The sequence below is a fragment of the Silurus aristotelis genome (genome assembly GCF_946808225.1).
Source record: "Silurus aristotelis genome assembly, chromosome: 14".
Taxonomy (NCBI): Eukaryota; Metazoa; Chordata; class Actinopteri; order Siluriformes; family Siluridae; genus Silurus; species Silurus aristotelis.
Window position 1 is genome coordinate 15,564,595 of NC_139587.1, and position 20,894 is coordinate 15,585,488.

The window sequence follows — 20,894 nt, forward strand, 5'->3', positions numbered from 1 at the left end:
AATGACACATGGATTTCCAACTCTCCACCACAACATTGCAAGTGACACATGGCATTTTAAGGATATTATGATGAAGCCTCCCACCTCTGGACTATTTCTTCAATGTAGTATTAGTCCATCTAATTTCAAATCATATGCAAACCATTGTCAGTGGAACCCTATTTTAGATGTTGCCTTAGTATTTAACAAAAGCCAAAACCGCTCACAAGCATGCCCATTCTAACAAAGAAGAAGCCTGGAAAAGCCACTTCTAATATTCAGCCTGGAAAATAACTGGAAGCCAGTCAGTTTGGATCCTGATGCAATAAATTATGTACATTTTAATAGATATATTTATGAATTGAGCAGTATATTAATCAAAATGTTTCTTGTTGCAGGATGACCATAACAAAAGAGCCTGATCAACAGGACTAGAGCATGAAGTTCTTCAGTGCTGATCTGTGCTTGGTTGTAGCAGAATATGCAAAATGTCTAGCAGTTTGCAGGTACATCTACAGACACGTTCATACATTACAAACAGTTTCCAGTTTCTCAATTCTCGTTTCTGGTTTTCAGATCCAGATCGGATGCGGCCCCGCTTAAGTGAGTTCTTGTGATGGAACCGAGTCCACGTCTACAGAGGCACTTTTGATGGGATGTGTGTTGGGGGTTGCTTACCTTTTTAAATAAAAGTTTGCACTACTTTTAAATGTGTCTGTTTGTTCATTGAAGGGGGAATATTTGATTACATTAAGCCAAAACAAAATACAGTCTGTATATAAACATAAAGGAAAGACAAACTATTTTCTCAAACTTCAAGCATGATAAGGAGTTGAACTCGATGTGCATGCAGTTCTTTGGGTAAATGAGGGTGGCGGGATGTTCAATATCCTCTTGCTGAGCAGTCAGGGTTCCGCAAAGCAGAGTTGTTGCGGATGTGGGCAGCAGCAGCAGCAGTGCGCAGCGGCCTGTGTGCTGCAGCAGCGCGGCCCGATCAGCCATGAACCCGGAGGAGCAGACTGTAACCTGGCTTATCTCGCTAGGAGTGCTTAATTCCCCTAAAAAGAACATCGCGGACCCGGAGGGATTTCTCAAAACGTCACTTCGAGATGGGGTTGTCTTGTGCAAGTTAATGGAGCGACTGGTGCCGGGGTCTATTCTAAAGGTAACGCGATTCCGGAAGCTGAAGGATGACTAATGTGTTTACTACCCTTGCTATTACTTTTAGCTGTACGCATAGACAAACTGCTTAAGAATGTAACGGGACTGTGATGCTACACATCAAACAATTCAACCGCCCGGATAAAGTACAACATGCGCATATTATATGGGGGTGAAATGCACGCAGTGTCTGTATTCCAGATAAGAAAAGTGAAAAAGAAAAAAAAAACGCCCAGTATAATTGCGATGTAAACTCTGACTTCCTGCATGGGGACAATGTTCCGCATTCTCTAACGTCCTCGTCTTCTCCTGCTGCCTGTATCGTGTTACACTGTAACAAAGCGTGTCCTTTCTAGCAGCAACTGTCCCACTTTGTCAACTTACAGCCTTTATATATATATATATATATATATATATATATATATATATATATATATATTTATATATATATATATATATATATATATATATATATATATATATATATATATATAAAATTTATTATGCATTACAATGACTCCGTGATTGCATAGCTTCACTTTCAGTAATGCTGCAAGAACAACTCATTTCACACACGCTTTATGTTTATCGAATGTTTTTAGTTTGGGGGGTTTTCAGCACTAGTTAGTGTGTTGAATGTGTAAATAGTCCACCACTGCACACTACATGCCATAAAGGCCTGATGTAGTAGAAGGCGTCAGGGTTTTTTTTTTCACGTTGCTGAACACAAACTGAAAGCAGTGCATAGAGTATAAATACTCTAATAGAGTATAAACAGCTATTCCGGTGTAGTTGTTTTTGCGCTGTAGTCCCTCGTTCATGTGTCCATACTTGTCGCCAGAGAGCCTGAGCAAATCGTCACTTCCTCCACTAAGCTCTTTTTCTCCTCCTCTGGTACGACGAAGAAACAGGGCTGTGAGTTTTTAGGGCAAGAGTAAAGAGTTTAAACTGGCAAGAATAGCATAATACTTGTGCACATTAAAACACAGGGGGGACATAAAAACCGTGCTGTAACCCGTCTTTTGCGGTGTTAAACAACAATCCGGAGTAATACGTGCGATCGGCTTGTGCTCCTTCTCAGTTTAAAGGATAGCACCAGACAGCCCTGTATATCCACCCTACTATAGTTAGTATTACTATTTTACGATTTTTAAAAATATTTATATATATTTTTTTACAGTATTGTCCTGATCCTAAATGTGAAACCGACTGCCTTAGCAACATTCGGGAGTTTCTGAAAGGATGCGTGACTCTGAAGGTTGAGGTAAGCTGTCATTGCACTTTATTATGAAAACATCATATTCCTGCAGAAATACAATCAAAACTGATCATTTCCGAATCTCCTCTGCATATATTGGATGTATCCAAGTCTATGCTAAAAAAAAATACGTGTCATCATAAAATCATTTGAGATAAAAAATTGTAAAAAAAAATCTGTTCACTTTGGATATCATTGGCATTGCTCTGCAGGATTTTTTTTTCTCGGTGTATATAATATAATAATATTTTTTGTTAAATTTTTTTTTTTGTTGAAATGTCTAGATGTTAAACTTTCAACCATCTTCAACCTCAATCATGCAAATTTGCAGTTTGAGGTACCAGTAAACAGATAAAGAGAAATACTTTAGCATTGCAAATGATTGAAATGTATTACGTGCTTATAGCTTTATCACTGATATTCTTTTCTTTTTTTAAAGTTTAACTGCTCACAGCCTATTTATGTACATCTTTATCATCTGCAGGTCTTTTTGCTTACAAAATGAGTGTATGGTTTATTAAACAACACTTTTTTCCTACTCATGGGACATATTTTGGAAATATAGGAACTTTGCAAGCAGCAATTTGCAAGCTTGAGTCTAAAGTCCATCGAACACTGGGTTTTACATATTAAAACATGAACAAAATGAGCAGGAATTGTGGCGAAACGCCTCATTTGTTTAATATTGCTACATGCTTGTGTTATTTTTGAGGCTTGCAGTTTTCTCACTGGGTTCATATGTAACATGTCCAGACAGCACTGTCACCTGGAAGGTGAGGTTGGACTAGCAGTGACACGTAAGGATTTTAAGGCGCTGTATAGTAATAGCGCTCTGCCAGTAATGAAAACATTTATATTTGCAAGTTCTCTTCACCAACAATATTTCTCGTGTCCCTGCACTCATTAGTGTCATCTGCCTGTTTCTTAAAGTGCTTCCAAAATTGAACACAGTCATAGAATTGTGACGCTGTAATGCAGGTAGACCTCATGTTATAAGTGCAACATATGAGACTTGATGCAAAAAGGCTTATCACCTGCTGCTCACAGAAGATGTGAACCATGTGACTGGACAAAGAAGTCACTTACCCAACTTTCGCTTCTGCTTTTTTGGGGAAGCATTTCAAAGCGGAAGCAAAGTAAAAGTAGTTCAAAAGCTGTCTTATTTGTTAAACATCATGTACATTTAGTTTCTTTCAATTTGATATTCATATTAAGTGTTTAGGTTATTACTGTGTTGTGCATGTTTGCCTAATCCAGCTGGTACACCTAATTATTAGTGTACAGTAAACTGAAAGGCTAAAGACATTTGGTTTCAGTATTAATAATAAACTAAATGTGTTGCAAAATTTCAGCAGCATAAAAATCTGTTTAGTACAAATTCTGGGTTTTTCAAAAAAGTACAGTATCTACATAGGAGAAATGAAAACACAAGCAAAATATCTACCAAAATGTACATCATATACATCTTATTATATATAATTTTTTCCCAGAAAGCCTTTGATAAGAGATGTGTGTGGAAAGTGGTAGCTCAGCAGTTAAGGCTCTGGGTTATTGATTGAAAGGTTGGTGGTTCAAGCCACAGCACTGCCAAGCTTTCACTGTTGGGCTCTTAAACAAGGCCCTTAACCCTCTGGTGTGCTGTATCATGGCTGACTTTGCGCACTGACCCAAGCTTCCTACTAAACTGGGATATGTGAAGAAAGAATAATGTAATATGTGAGAAGTATAAAGCATCAGCATTGTTAGATTAAATGACAGTGTGTTTTGTTAAGAATATAAAATTGTGCAAAAACAAAAGTGTTCATTTTGGTACATCCTGAATTAAGAATTTGCATTTGGACTGTTTTAGATCAGGGTTTTGGCACGTTGTCCGAGGCATACAGATAAACCATTGCCATTCTTGACCTTCATATTCAAGTCTATCAAGTAATCATCCTATATATAGTCTTATTATATATGCAATATTTTTTGCCAAAATCTGTTTCCATTTCATAGTTAACTACTGCTTTTTATTGTTATACCAATATTGTCAGCTTATCCAGATGGTAGCATGAAGTAAATCAATAAGTTAAAAGTCTCACATCTGGTCACTTTTCTTTAAAGCTACTGTGTACTTTGCTTTTGTTGTTTCTTTCAAGTCAGGGTTTCATTTGCTACCGTGTGCTTTGTTCACATGTTTGTGCTTGTGCTTGCATTTAAATGCATTGTCCATAATTTAAAATTAAATGATAAATTTGCATCGCATTGGAAATTAAGTTTTCGTTTTTTTTCTTTTAATGTAGTTACTTAGAAGAACATAACACAACACTCTATAAGTGTGATAAATTAGTTTATAATGATTAACTTACTGGAATGAAAGGGTAGAGATAAGCAATACAATTTACTAGTAAATTCCAAGAATCCACCTTTTTGTAGTCTAGCGTTTGATGGCGAGTGCTAAATCGCAAGCTGCTGATGAATGGATAAAATGAGAGGTACACATCCCGGAACACATAAAACAAAACAAAAAAACATAAAAAAAACAAAACAAAGGACTGGCAGTAAGTGGGCCTAAAGATAGCATCTCTAAAATGTAGAAAAGGGCCAGAACAGTCATCTTCCTAGCCGGAGGGAAGGAACCGGGAAATGTAATTTGGCCATGGAAGTCATGCATTTATTTTCAACTTCTTCAGATATTTGATGTTGGTTTAACTGTGTGCTAAACATTAAAAATATTTAAAATGATTAACTTTTTTTTTTTTTGTCTCATTAGGATCTATAGTGAGTAGAGGCACAGGGAATTTTCCACTGGTTTGAAATTTGATTGATTGTTGAAAACTAATGGTACTGGACATTTAGTTAGAGGAAATGCTAAGCAGATGTGGGTGAAGTGTGAAATGTTCTATGTGAAGTCTTCATAGTGCTCTATCTCTGTCATAACCAAAGTAACTTGCGAACAATAAGCTGATTCTCTGAGCACATGTCGTTTAATTCTTCATCTTGTCTTGTGCAAAACTGCTAAAGGGTTTATTTTTTGCAGATCAGAAGACTGATGCACTCCAGTGTACTATATGAAGTCTCTATTTAGGATGTTTAATTTAAAATGTGAAACCTAACCTGTTAGAAGAAAACAGATACAGCGGTCTGGAGAGCAAACAACAAAATGAGAGAATGATTTGCAGGCATCTATATTCTTCTAGCTGGTGTTATATTTACAACCCTGTACAACTTTATATATATGTGGGCTTTTCTGACTGAAGCTTCTGTACTGATTCCTGTATTATGTTGTGGGTCTCACTTTATCTTTTGTTTCTTTCTAGTGTTTTGAACCGGAGAGCTTATATACCGGTGAGAATTTTAGCAAGATTCTGTCTACGTTGTCAGCAATAAACATCGCCACTCAAGGTAATTGCGCCATATCCAACACTATTAAGTGATGTATTTTAGATATTTGTGTGATATGGGTGTTTGTCCAAGTTGAGTGACACTGCACTAATTTTGGCATTAGATGAAGCTCGTGCTTATTGTTTCACTCAGAAAATTAAACACTAATGGTCTCTCATAAAGCAAGACGAGTAGCTCTTTCACAAATGCTACAGTAGTGTTATTAGTGGATTTTCGCTTTAATACCATCAGCTCTGTTTTTTTACAGTATGCTGCAACATTTGTTAACATTTAGGTTGAACCTTAAATTACAACTTATTGCTATTACAGATTGAGCTCGGGTTTTTGGTTATGCTACATACCACTATGTTAACGCACTAAACCTCTGGTTGCGTTACTATTAATACCTTTCCTGCAGTTCACATCCATTACCCAAAAGAATCCCATTGGGCCAGCTGTCTCATCATATTTTTTAAATGTACAATTTGTGTAATTCCCTTTAAAGCAAATTACATTTATATGATATGTTTGGTAATTGTATTTCATGTGTGTATGGGGTAGATTGGTCAGTGCTTAGGGTGGTTTTAGAGGGTGTGTGAAGTATGGAGTCTAGTAGAACTAGTTTGATAATGAAGGGTTTTAGGCCACAAGGCTCATGTATGTAAAACAGTCGATAGCATCCTTCTTCCCTGTGCATCATGTGAGCGATTAAATCTGATCCTTTTTTCCTGTGTGATTATTTCTGTGCAGGTTTTGTGGAAATCAAGTAAAAATGCTTAGAGCTCACAAATAAAAATGCTTAGATCTCATAAAAGTACAGATTAAGTGCTTCATTTATATTTTAAAATGTATTTCAGACTTTATTCATTAAAGATCTGAAAGTGGAAATTCATAGCTGTGCATTTGCATGCATGTGACTGGAATTTTTAGCCTTGCCCTGCTTTGACACTATAATGTTAGAGGGCTTTCTTGCACATCCATCCTTCCCAAAGTCCCCCACAGCATTCCAGCTCCATTTAGATTCGACCTTTGACTCTGCTCTTCCCGAACTCTCCATATGATGTTTAATTTGTACTGTGTAGATTTGCTTAAATGTCTGGTCTTTGTTATTTTGGATTTCAGTTTTTTGCATGCAACTTCACATTTGAGCTGTACTGTTTTCTGGCAGGTTGTGGAATTCACAAGTAATCCAATGATATCATGTTGCTTAAGCCCTGACAAATTATCTAAAGAAGGATAAGGATAAAGTAGAAATACACTTGATCCTTCAGTATGGTGTGCTGCTAATGTGTAGTTAAGACTGTTAAGTAACATAAAGGCTGAAATCTTGGACCTTATCATAAAAAAATGCTAAAGAACTTTTCTATATACCTCTCATACTGCACCTGTCATAGGAATTAAGCCAATACACCATTTTCTATAGATAACAATAAAATGCAGAGGACGGTCTAAATCTTGTACAATGCCTTTTTTCTCTGTGCCTTCTCACAAGTCCCATTGTATATAGTATGTTATAACAGCCACCATTCTTTTAGAAAGACTTTTGACTAGATTTTAAAGTGTGTCAAGCTCATTCAGCCACAAGAGCATTATTAAGGTCAGGAACCGATGAACAAGAAGCCCAGTCAGTGCTCCAGTTCATCCCAAAGGTGCTGGGGTCAGGTCTTGTTGCAGGCTACTTGAATCCTGCATACAAACCTTGGCAAACAATGTCTTCATGCACCTTGGTTTGTGCATAGAGGTATTGTCATGCAGAAATAAAATAAGGCTACTTGGTTTCAGTAAAGCGGAAATGTTAATGCTTCAGTCTTTGTGTCAGGAATTTGGGTAAGAACCTCATGTGAGTGTGATAGCCATATAGTGTAGATTACAATGACTTCTCATTGAGCAATTTTTATTCTCAAAATTTGCATTGCTTTTTAAAATTAGTGGAAAAAAATGTATATTTATTGTTAGCATTAAAACAGTAACATGCACTGGGCAAGAATGTAGTAATTTGTTGGTGTGGAAGGAACAGGCATATGTGCTACTTTATATGGGTAGTACATTGTGTTACTCTATAGTTTCCGAATGGTATCTGGGGATTCCCATGAAGCATAGATGGGGTATGTGATAGTGATTGTTTTTTCCCACCAGTTGAAGAGCAGCAAATGTTATATTCAGACAATAACTGCGTCACATTTTTCATGTGTACAGCACTCGGCATTTCACTTTCATCTGTCATTATTTACAGTATAGGTATATGCAGTATGAAGAGTAATACAGATTAATTATAGAGACTTTCTCCATCATGCACAAATAAACATCATCCAAAACGATCCAAAATCGCGTGCTTTGATTTTTGGATCCCTACTATGTTAGAACTTTCCCTCAGCGTTTACCCTTCTTTTTTTTTTTTGCCTGGGTGAACTGAATAAACAGTCATGTGACACTAATCTCTGAGGCTAGAGTGATGAGAATCAAAACCCACCATTATCACAGCTGTTATATTTATCATTGAGTTTGTTGTGTTTTTAGCATGTGTGACAGGCCACTTGGATCTAACGTGTTGAATTCAAACTCGATTACTTATTAAATATGATTCAATAGATTAGATTAAAATGTAATTTCTAATTGTTGTGTGTGCTGTGTTTGCACAGTTTAGGAATTAAAAGCTCAGTAACGCTAATCAGGCATCAAAATATAATTGTACATGTTAATATAATGAGCCTAATTGTTTGTTTTTAAAACAAATATATATAATGTTAAGCTTTATTTAGTAAAGATAGTGAAAGGATCTGCACATCCTTGTAAGCATGGTTAAGGAGCTCCCTGGTTGCCAAAAAAAAATTGGATTGCCCCCTGCAAGTGTGAAGGGCCTCAAATTCAAATTACAGCAGCTGCCCAGTTCTGCTCTGGCCAACAGACAGTTGTTTATTGAGCAGTCTGTTTGAGCAACTGACTGCATCTGCATAAGCACATGGATTCTGTGCCCTTTTTGCTCACAGCCTGCTGAGCGGGACAGAATGTGTTACACAAGTCTTTCTCTTTCTTTCGCTCTTTATCTCTCTCTGTCTGGCTCACGAGTTCTTTTTTGCACAGAAAAGTGCTCAGTGCAATAGTCTAATTAAAAGTACTAATAGGAATTAATTAAAGGGTTATAAATATCTAACTTAATTAGAGTAGCTTTTTTCACCCCAAATGAAAGCCAACAGAAGGAAGAAGAGTCAATTAATGTGTGTGTGTGTGTGTGTGTGTGTGTGTGTGTGTGTGTGTGTGTGTGTGTGTGAGAGAGAGAGAGAGAGAGAGAGAGAGAGAGAGAGAGAGAGAGAGAGAGAATTGACACTTCATTTTGTCCCCTTTAATTCTCTACAGTGAACAGAAAACTTGATAAACATGTTTTCTTAATCAGGTTTACCACCATATAATTTTTTATTTTTTTTGCTGTGTTGTGTAAAGAAACAATGGAGCAGCTTCACTCATACTACACACAGGTTTGGAGATGTTCACAAGCGTATTTGCACTCAGATTGTGTAACCAGAGCAGGTGGAGGGCAGCACTATGTGAAAGGGAGAAGTAATCAGGAGGCATGATGGCCCCTGCAGAGCAGCGTTCTGTTCAAAATATGAAACAGAATGCTCTTACCATCTACAGCTTCAGAACACAGACACAACAAATGTAACAGGCAGAGCACTGCGTTATTCATTATCAGCATGCAGTTCAGGGCACAAAAGCTTGAAAGTAGGGCTGTGACTTCTGATGTGCAGGTTTTTTTTTTTTAGGCACCTGTGTGTAAATGTTTGATTATAGTCTTTTAGATCTTTCAGTCTTGTTGATCCTAAAGGTTATGGACAACCTGAGAAAGGGAAGCGAGAGAATTGTGGAAAGAGTGGTATGAATACAGCTCATAAAAGGTGATTGTCTAAGTATATGGGAGATGAACAAACCTGAAGTGTTACTGGAAATGACAACAACAAATCACTGTGCTGCTCAGATGTTAGTTTATGAAGAACATGCTGTTTAACCATAGAAAGCTAAGTAAACTGTACTTGCGCAAAAATTAAACGTTATTGGATTTTTATATTATCTGATGAACTGTGCTCATAAAAAGATAATCATGTTGATCAAAACAGAATTTATTTAATAGGAATATTCTAAAGGCATTTATTCTAACAAATAAAACTCTTTCTCTTTTCCCCTCTTTGCCCTCTCCATCTTGCTAGATCGTGGTACTGAGAGGCCATGTCCACAGTCCAGCTCCTCTGCTCCTAGTCTGTCACTTTCGTCATCCTTCAATTCAAAGTCCAAATCCTTGCGGAGACAATCAAAAGCAGTGGTAAGACCTCAGACCAGTGTAAAACAAAAAATCTCAATAATGGCCCATATGTCTAAATATACAATCTGTGTGCTGTGCAGGAAATGTCAGAAAATGGGGCAGGTGGTCAGCTGGTGGTAAAGGCGCGCTTCAACTTTAAGCAGAACAACGAGGACGAGCTGTCATTCAACAAGGGCGAGCTGATCCATGTAACCCGGCAGGAAGAGGGCGGATGGTGGGAGGGGGCACTCAATGGAAAGACCGGCTGGTTTCCCAGCAACTACGTCCGAGAGGTCAAACCAAGTGGTGAGTCATCATGTCATCACTATGTCATTCAAAACTTCTATCCACAATACATCATGGTCAGTCTATCAAATTGAGGTCATGGTAATGCAATGTGTCTGATACCAGCTCTTCAGAAATGACACCAGGCTGATTTTGGTTTCTTGACAGTTTGTCCACAACATCCACATGTTTGTGGACACCTGAACATTACATTTTTATGTACTGTACTTTTTGACCCCCATTTGCTGTTATAATAATCTCCACTCTTCGATAAAGAAGTTCCACTAAATTTTGTAGTGTGGTTGTGGATATTTGTGTTCATTCAACCACAATGGTTTTAAGAAAGTCAGGTTCTGATATAGGGTGAGTAGATCTGGGGTGCAGTCATTGTTTCAATTAATCTCAAAGGTGATTAAAAAGGTAGCGCTCTATAGCAAGCCACTCGAGATCTTCTATTCCAACCCAAGTAAATCATATCATCATGAAATTTTGGAACTTTGTGCAACTTTGATTTATGTCTCCTAGTGCAAGTGAAGGAAAAATGAAAAGCTACCTCATCCAATTACAAATACAATTGTGTGCCCCCAAATTTGTGGTAACAATTTGAGGAAGAACCACATATAAATGGAAATGTTGTCTGTATTATATATATTTAGGCTTTCTAATGAAATTGAATCCAGAGTCATGAATAGAAGAAAAAAATATAGATGATGCGTCAAAAGAAAAACCAAAGTCTGCGTTTTATTTCAGTTTAAATCTGATCTTTGAGGATGTGAGTGTAAATATAAAGATAACATTTAAAAAAAAAAAAGGTCATCTTAAATAAAGAAAAAGGTATGATGATGATGATTTTGGATACCACACAGGGAAATATTAAAAGTTTTTATGATTGGCTGACCTTCATTTCTTCTTTACTCAACTAAATGTTTCTAGAAAAAAAAATAGATGATGCATCAAGCAAAAAAACAAAAGTCTGCATTTTATCTTAGTTTAAATCTGATCTTTGAGGATGAAAGTGTAAATATAAAGATAAAAAATAAAAAAAGGTAATCTTAAATAAAGAAAAATGTATCTGGTCTCTTTTTTTTGTGAGATCAGTATATAACAAATATGAAACCATTATGTATATTTTGTAGATACTTAGTATTTTCAAGGTTTAAATAGTTTTTATCTAGTTTTTTCTCTTTTTGTTAATACCTGCAAAGTTAACTGGCAATAGATAATTTCACTCGAATTTCAAGCTGAAAATGAGTAATAAATTAATCTAGAAATATGCTTAACAATTTTATGTAGACTTCCCGTGGGCTCACCACCTGCAGGAGGGACCATAAGGGACGGTGCTGTGAGGATTGGGCAGCAGTCGAAGGCGGGGGCCTGCTTAGACTGCTGCCCCCGCGACCCGAATTACGGATAAGCGGGAGAAAATGAATGAATGAATACATTTTATGTAGATGTGGGTATGGTATAATGGTAGATAAGTTCAACTGTGTTCATGTATTTTTTGCAGCATGCAGCTTATTTTTGGTGTCCTTTGAGTGTAGATAGGATCAAAGTCATTCTGAAATACACATCAGACTCATTGCCTAAGCATTTTTTTTCTTTTTTTCAAGAAACAGTAAATAACAACACTGGTAACAGTGTCACTTTTGGTAATGCATCTTTGTATTTAGCACTTCCTGTTGCACAGTGCAAGCATTGTGCAACAAGAGGCATGCAACAAGTTCTTTTCTTTGTTTTTTTATTTGTATTCTGATATAAATGGCCTCATAAAATTTGTTAGTGCTGTCACACATGGTTAAGGATTAGTTAAAAGTCTGGACACTCCTCCTTTTTCTGTATTTTTTATTATTTTTAACATTGTATGTTAATACTAAAGACATCCAAATTATAAAAGAACACATAGAATTATGTAGTAAGCAAAAACATGATAAACAATCCAGATGGGATGGTATGTCAGTGCAAAATGCCGTGGTAGCTGTGCTGGTTTTATGCCCTCAGTTTTGACTGAATCACCAAAATTGTCAGCAGCAAAGCAACCCCACACCTCCTTCTCCATGTTTCTTTGTGGGAACCACATATTCGGTAACCAACTGTCTAACAAAGACATGGCAATCAGAACTAAAAATCTAAAATTTAGACTCATCAGACCAAATGATGATCCAATGTAAATTCCGTATGTTTCTTGGGTACAGCTTTATTCTGCTTGTTGTTCTTCCAAAGTAATGGTTTCTTTGCTGCAATTTGACCATGAAGGCCTGACTCACGCAGTCTCCACTAAACAGTGGATGGCGAAAGATGTGTATCACTTGAAGAGAAGCATTATGCAAATCATTACCTAAGGCTGGTATTTTAAATAAACATGTCTTCTGCAGCAGAGGTAGCTCTTGGTTTTCCCTACCTGTGACAGTCCTCATCAGTTTCATTATAGCGTTTGATGATTTTGGATACCACACTTAGGGAAATATTTAAAGTTCTTATGATTGGCGGACCTTTATTTCTTCTTTACTTAGCTGAATGTTTCTGTTATCAAAACTAAGTTTAGCTACTTTTGGACAGTCTCAAATAAAAAACATATTTTGGGTCGTTAACACTTTTTTGTTTACTGGATAATTCCATACATGCTCTTTCATTGTTTGAATGGCTTTAGTATTAATGTTCTTGTTGAAAATAATAAAAATAAAGAAAAAACACTGATGGAGAATGTGTATACTGTATATATGTGTTAATTATTTATTTATTTACTTATTTCTTTATTTCTTTATTTTCCCCAGAGAAACCAATCTCCCCTAAAGCTGTAAAGGGTTTTGATGTTCCACAACTGACCAAAAACTACTACAGTGTGGTGAGTTCCCTTGGCTGAATTTGCAAGTGTTTCCGGATGTAAGGTTGGAGTCAGAGACTTCTGGGAAAAGACCACATGCTCGTGACATTGTATTGGATGTGTCTTAGGTGGTGCAAGACATCCTGGAGCATGAGCGTGAGTTTGTAAAAGAGCTGCAGACAGTTCTCACCTGCTACCTGAGACCTCTACAGGCCAGTGACAAGTAAGCAAAAAGTTACTGAGAGATTACACAATGTAATATCTAAATCTTTTTTATTATTTATTCAAAATGTACCTGGACCTGTTTATTTGGGTCAAGGTTCTTATGCTGTATGAAATAATTTCTTGTGCACTGAGCATGTTAATTTTTTATAATTAGTTTTTACTAATGATGAATTGCCACCTGATTAGTGTACACTTTAGTAAGATTTTTTTCAAGTAATATATGTAACAGAACGGATATAGATTAAGCAACATGATGGGGTATCCTAGCAACAAGTTGATTTAAAGTTTCCTACTATAAGAGCAGACTTAATTTAACAGTACCTATTTATGTAACAAAGTGATTATGAACACATGTAATGCATTTTATTTATTTATGCCTTTATTTATTTATGCACTTAACTGTGCCTTATCATTGGTTGAATGTGTTAATTAAATTAAGTGAAATGGAACAGGCACTTTATAGACAAAAGTATTGGGATACCTGACTATGTGGTTCCTCCCCAAACCTTTACCACAAAATTTGAGGCACACATTTGTTCAAGACGTCTTTGGAAGCGGTAGCATAAAATGTTTCTCTTTACCTGAACTAGGATACCAAATCTGTTACAGCTTGAGTGCCTATGTGCACAAAGTCAGCTCTATGAAGATGGTTTACATGGGTTAGAGTGGAAGACAGTGGCCTGCTATAGAGTTCTGACCTCATCCCTGTTGAACACCTTTAGTATGAATTGGAACTCTGATGGCACCCCAGGCCTCCTCACCCTAAATTATTACCTGATTTTGTTATATTTTATTAAAGAACACCTAAATATTAAATCTAGTGGAACATCTTAGAACTTCCTGGAAGAATTGAGGTTATTTTAACAGCAAATAGGGACTAAATGTAGAATGGGATGTTCAAAAAGCTCACACAAATTTTATGGTCACAAACTTAAATTGTATGGTGTCCACAAACGTTTGTCAATTTGGTGTGTACATGAAAGTGCAGCAGAAAAGCTAAACATGAATTTAAAATATTAAACTTTTACTTTGGACATTATCTCTATAGCAATAACACTAGCATTTAATGTTTAAATGTGTAATCATGAGCATACAATACGAATCCTATGGAAATATGTTTCTATTATGAAAAACAATGAAATGTATACTCGAGACTCAAATAGTAAAAAAGGCACAGAGAAACATGAGAAAAGAAACAATAGAGAAGACATGGGCAGAAAGCGGCATAAATTCATGAAGCTGTGTCGACATGTGCAGCAGTTTTAATATTATTATATATAGTCTTTGTACTATGAAGTTGAGAAGCAGAAATTCCTATTTTGGTTGTCATAATTTTCATCAGTGGGTGGAGCACGTTGCATTCAGCTTTTGACCAAGAATCGGGAGATTGTCCATGTGGGTTTTACTGTCTTTGTACGCATTTGTAGACACTTCACCAAGTTGCTTTATATTTGCATAAAGATAAACTATTCTTAACTTGCTCATGTTGCTGGACATGCCCACATCTAGTTGTGAGGAACCGCTGTAGCTTGATATAAGTTGTCACCTCTCATTAAAAATGGATGATTTCAGATCGGAACACTACAGCTTTAATTCTGACTGTTCTAAAGTACTGAGACATCTTTTATGCTAAATAGGTTTCCTCACAAAATCACTGTAGCATATCAGTGGAAAACAAACTATTTATGTTTCTACTATAGAGGTCCCTCTGCAGGATGTCACTATGAAAGCATTAAAAAATAATAGTGGAATTGCTGTCTGTGCTGTTATAGAAAAGGTTTCAACAGATTCTGTTTTATCAGGTTTGAGAAATCAGCCATGCTGTGATAGAATTCCAATCAGTGCTATATATCCATATGTGACCTGTGTATTGTTTAATCATTTTGTCGGTAAAACCTCATGTGTAAAATCAATATGTTTACACTGTACAGGGTTTCAAGTGCAGAGAGCAGCAGTTTGTGTGGGAACTTGGAGGAAATACTCACTTTCCAACAGGGACTCTGTGCGACATTGGAGGACTGTAGCAAGTGAGTTTCAACCTAAACATTAATCCTATTCTGCATATGTATTTACTGTCAATTATCATAATTGTATTATTTAACCTAAGCTATTTAGTGAATTTATATCAAAATAGTATCTGTATTTAATGTAATTCAGCTATAATGGACAATTCAATGTCAATGTGTTTAACTCTTTGCAGTTTGGGAGCTGCCAGAAGGATTTGAATTTAAATTTATATATATATATATATATATATATATATATATATATATATATATATATATATATATATAAATAAATTGTTTAGATTCAAATCCTTCTGGCAGCTCCCAAACTGCAAAGAGTTAAACACAAATATAAATAAATATGCGAGACAAAATTAAAACCTTCATCGCAACACACATTTATTCACAACGTCTTTTCTTTACACAGATATAAAAAAAAAATACTCCACAGAAAAATAATTTTTAATCACTATACAAGTTACGTTCTGAATGACCGTTAGACAATGAAATTGTTCGTAAGTTGTTTTTGTTTTCGTTATTGACTATGCATATCTTCTTGTGATTTAAGAGCTATAAATGCTATCAAATAAACAATAAAACTTACTAAAACAAATCTAAACAATTAAGATACTATATACAATATTTTGTATTAAGTAATATAAAAAGAATAAAAATTATTTTATAAAAACTTTCCTTAAAAAATTCATTCGACTAGCTAGCGGTGGCTCTCCTCCACTTTAAATGTTTTCAACTTCGAACAAATTTCACTTTGAGGACAGGTTTGTTCGTATCTGCGAAAGTTCATAAAGTGAATGTTTGTAAATGTGGGGAGCATCTGTATATTTGTTTTACTGATGCGCCAAGTCTGCGCCAAATCAATCACTAAAATCCACAATGATGCACACATCCAGCATTTAAAACCGTCAGTGTGGAAACAGCAAAAGTTCAAATTGGTGTTCTGATGATTTACCTAATTTAAAACTCCATAATTACTTAAAATGTTTATTTAAAATTTAAATTTAAAAGCCCTATTTTGTCCTTATGGTCTATGTTAAGTTTGGTTTCACTAATAATAAACATACAATTGCATAAAGCATCTATATTTGTCCATGCCCATGTTGATTAGAGTACTAAAACTTGTAAAGTATTAATTTAAGGTACATTTTGCGTCAATTCATCCGCTTCTCTTCTTACCCTGTTGTGCTTATTACTCTGGAACAGGGTAAATCTGGACGAATCAGACCACATGACCTTCCTCCAATTGCTCCAGAGTCCAATCTTTATGCTCCCTAGCAAATGTTATCCTTTTTTCCTGAATAGACTCACTGATAAGTGGTTTTCTTAAGGCTACACAGCTGTTTAGTCTCAATACCTTGAGTTCTCTTTGCATTGTGCATGTGGAAATGCTCTTAATTTCAGTACTAAACATAGCCTTGAGTTCTACTGTTGTTTTTTAATTATCCAATGGGAGGCTCTTTTATATATGCTTAGTTAAATCCAGGTGGTGACCTTTTTTTTGGACGGGGAGATGTGTGTGTGTGTGTGTGTGTGTGTGTGTGTGTGTGTGTGTGTGTGTGTGTGTGTGTGTGTGTGTGTATGTATATATATATATATATATATATATATATATATATATATATATATATATATATATATATATATACATTCAGTTGTGTTCAAAATAATAGCAGTTCAATATTACTAACCAGATCAATCACTGTGTTTGGTAGAAACTTCCTTAATTGACCCTGGCGAGACCTGTTCTGAGTAGAACCCGTCTTGGAAAACCCTGGCCACTGTACTGTAACTCAGTTTCAGGGTGTTACCGATCTTTTCATAGTTTAGGCCATCTTGTGGAGAGCAACAATTCTAATTCTCAAATCCTCAGAGAGTCTTTGCCATGAGGTGCTATGTTGAACATCCAGTATGAGCGACTTGTATTTAAAGCACCAAATTGTAACTGCTCTAATTCAAGATGCACAAATTTGTATGATCCTGTCAAGCAGACAAAAACATGAACATGATGAATAGGACGTGTGGCTTTGCATGTATTATCGACATTCAGTTGCTAACACTCATTGTGTACTCATTTCTGTTGACAGTTATTTAGACAATAATGGCTGTATGTTGAGTTATTTTCAGAGGACAGTAAATTTATACCGCTATACAAGCTGCACATTGACTACTCTAATATATTAAAGTTGCGTTTCTATAGTAGTGTCCCTTAAGGATATATACTAAAATGGTTGCTGAAATGTGAGGGGTGTACTCACTTTTGAGATTCTGTAGATCACAGTATGTATAAATAGGGATTGCACAGTCTATGGAATCTCTACAGTGGAGTCAGTAGCAGGATGATTTCTAATGTTTGATCAACTTTTCAAACATTGTCTAAATTTAAAGTTAAAGCAGTTTACTATCATTTATCAGTATCTGCCATGCAGTTTGCTTTTCTTTTGTGTCTGTTTTTAAAAGTTTAATGGCACTTATTAAAGTATAATATCTTGAGGTCCTAATGACCAGAAAAAAAGATCTGGCTCCTCTGTATATCAGTATTTGATGCTGGAACGGAACACATTTTGCATACAGTGAGCCAGCTCTTTAGCAATTGAAAGGCTCAGTGTTAGACACACCAGTTCTGGCACAGCTTTAATTCCAGAGTGCCAAGAGATCCTGAAGAAGTGGGGGTTAGGGATGGCAAATAAAAAACTTCAATTTGGAAATTGTGAGGAATACTGCCAACTATAAGCACAAGTATTAAAAAAAAAACAGTGTACAGTAACTAAAATCTATTTATCCTTTTCCCCATTGTGTGTCTCTCTCAGGATGCCTGAAGGCCAGCAGCGCCTCGGAGGCTACTACATGAACTTGATGTGCCAGATCCGAATGCTGTACCTTTCCTACTGCTCCAGCCACCCTTCGGCAGTGGCTATACTCACTGACCACAGGTTAGCCCTGGCAAAGAGTAATTTTGGCATCGGGGTTATGTTTGTTTAAGTTTTTCAATACCGTTTTTAAAAAATTTTAAGAAGAAGAATTTACTGGTCACCTGACTTAAACCAATTATGGTATTTTCTGTTCTGAAAACACATGATAAATAATTTATTTGCAATAATTGCTAAACACTGAATGCAAAACCAGTAAAACTTTTCTGTTTAGATGTGGGTACCCTACAAAACAGATGCGACGTATACAGATATGCTAATATTCTATATTGAGTATTATATAATGATAACTCATGGTAACCAAGTTATTGTTGTGCCAAGTGTAACCATTGTAACATACAGTCATGGTTAGGTGCAGAGTAAAACAGACAAATTGATTTTGATGAATTGAAGGAGACAACGTTCAAATTAGAAATATAGCTAATAAACCCCACAGATGCAAATAAGCTTGGAAGCCAAAAAGGCTTTCACAAGGCCTTCCGGGTGTTGCTTATAGGCTTTACCTCTTGTGCTTGGGTTCTTGTCTCTTGATTAGTCAGACAAAGGGCATTATCTATAGCAGGACGGCATAAGGACTTAGAGACAGCAGAGCAAAACACCATGGGCATAAATATAAGATTGATAATTCATAGCTACGTGTGTTAGACCATTTTTAATCACAATTTTAGATTATTTGCTGTTCCGTTTTGTGCACTACAACAGTGCAACCAAAGAAATATATAAAAACTAGGCTTAGTGTTTATATATATATATATATATATATATATATATATATATATATATATATATATATATATATATATATATATATATATATATATATATATATACAGTGAGGAAAAGAAGTATTTGAACACCCTGCTATTTTGCAAGTTCTCCCACTTAGAAATCATGGAGGGGTTTGAAATTGTCATCGTAGGTGCATGTCCACTGTGAGAGACATAATCTAAAAAAAAAAAAAAAAAGCCAGAAATCACAATGTATGATTTTTTTTTACTATTTATTTGTATGATACAGCTGCAAATAAGTATTTGAACACCTGAGAAAGTTAATGTTAATATTTGGTACAGTAGCCTTTGTTTCCAATTACAGAGGTCAAATGTTTCCTGTAGTTTTTCACCAGGTTTGCACACACTGCAGGAGGGATTTTGGCCCACTCCTCCACACAGATCTTCTCTAGATCAGTCAGGTTTCTGGCCTGTCGCTGAGAAATACGGAGTTTGAGCTCCCTCCAAAGATTCTCTACTGAGTTTAGGTCTGGAGACTGGCTAGGCCACGCCAGAACCTTGATATCCTTCTTATAGAGCCACTCCTTGGTTATCCTGGCTGTGTGCTTCAGGTCATTGTCATGTTGGAAGACCCCGCCTCGACCCATCTTCAATGCTCTAACTGAGGGAAGGAGGTTGTTCCCCAAAATCTCGCAATACATATCCCCGGTCATCCTCTCCTTAATAAAGTGCAGTCGCCCTGTCCCATGTGCAGAAAACCACCCCCAAAGCATGATGCTACCACCCCATGCTTCACAGTAGGGATGGTGTTCTTGGGATGGTACTCATCATTCTTTTTCCTCCAAACACGTTTAGTGAAATTATGACCCAAAAGTTCTATTTTGGTCTCATCTGACCACATGACTTTCTCCCATGACTCCTCTGGATTATCCAAATGGTCATTGGCAATCTTAAGACGTGCCTGGACATGTGCTGGTTTAAGCAGGGGAACCTTCCGTGCCATGCATGATTTCAAACCATGACATCTTAGTGTATTACAAACAGTAGGCGCAGCACCCCATCACTCTCCTTCTTGGTCAAATAGCCCTTGATGCCTTCAGTGTGACTCTACAATTTTCATAGTCATGAAAATAAAGAAAACTCTTTTAATAAGAAGGTGTGTCCAAACTTTTGGTGTATGTATATATATATATATACACACACACACACAAATTTATTTACCTAATCAAAACACTTTCCAGCAGCACCGTCACTGTAGTGTTGTACATCATATTAGTGTAGTTGTTTAATAGATATATTAATTACATTTTATTTAAGTTGGTTTGAGTAAAATAGCAGCAGTTTGCCACTAGGAGGTGCCATTGTTCCTTGTATTTGTCAGAGTTTACCGCTGTTAATTATGATGCTTTCACCCAGTTTTTCTTTCAAGGTGTTCTTGCATAGCATATAAATGTGAAATTAACACTTCTGGCAAGGGTAACACACTTCCTGCATGTAAGTCTAAACTCATCAACGCAGCAAACTGTCAAGGCAGCACAGGAAGTTGGCCCTAACCCAACAGGATATCTTTAGATGTGGTTCTGCTGATGGAGAAATTGAGCGTACGCTCAAATAGCATCTCAAGCTGCAGCATTCTTGCAGCGTTTTCCAGAGCACGTACTTAGTGAAAGCATTGTGTTGTGATGAATCATCTAACTTTGACTGCTTTACTCTAAATGCAGTCTTTCACCTTAACCAAAACAGTTGCTTTGTGTTAGAGTGTCAACACTTCTGATTTTGTGAGGTTTCTGTAAATGTCATGTGTAGACCGTTTTGCCATAAGCCGCTGC

At 36.3% G+C, this 20,894-nt stretch overlaps 1 protein-coding gene and 1 long non-coding RNA gene across 3 annotated transcripts in view; both read left to right on the top strand.

Annotated features, from left to right (window-relative positions):
- The first annotated feature begins 343 nt into the window (after positions 1-343).
- Positions 344-689, top strand: LOC310737220. Its single transcript, XR_014536784.1, has 2 exons — positions 344-485; positions 556-689. It is a non-coding gene; the product is annotated as an uncharacterized lncRNA (long non-coding RNA).
- A 197-nt stretch (positions 690-886) lies between these two features.
- arhgef6 (Rac/Cdc42 guanine nucleotide exchange factor (GEF) 6) overlaps positions 887-20,894 on the top strand; it is a 34,478-nt gene continuing 14,470 nt past the window's right edge. For both annotated transcript variants that reach the window (XM_083561418.1, XM_083561419.1), the window contains exons 1-9: positions 887-1,144; positions 2,321-2,404; positions 5,698-5,782; positions 9,964-10,076; positions 10,157-10,361; positions 13,112-13,182; positions 13,290-13,384; positions 15,318-15,413; positions 18,218-18,340. In XM_083561418.1, the coding sequence (XP_083417544.1) occupies positions 980-1,144; positions 2,321-2,404; positions 5,698-5,782; positions 9,964-10,076; positions 10,157-10,361; positions 13,112-13,182; positions 13,290-13,384; positions 15,318-15,413; positions 18,218-18,340 (1,037 nt within the window). In that variant the 5' untranslated portion in view covers positions 887-979. The remainder of the gene's footprint in view (positions 1,145-2,320; positions 2,405-5,697; positions 5,783-9,963; positions 10,077-10,156; positions 10,362-13,111; positions 13,183-13,289; positions 13,385-15,317; positions 15,414-18,217; positions 18,341-20,894) is intronic.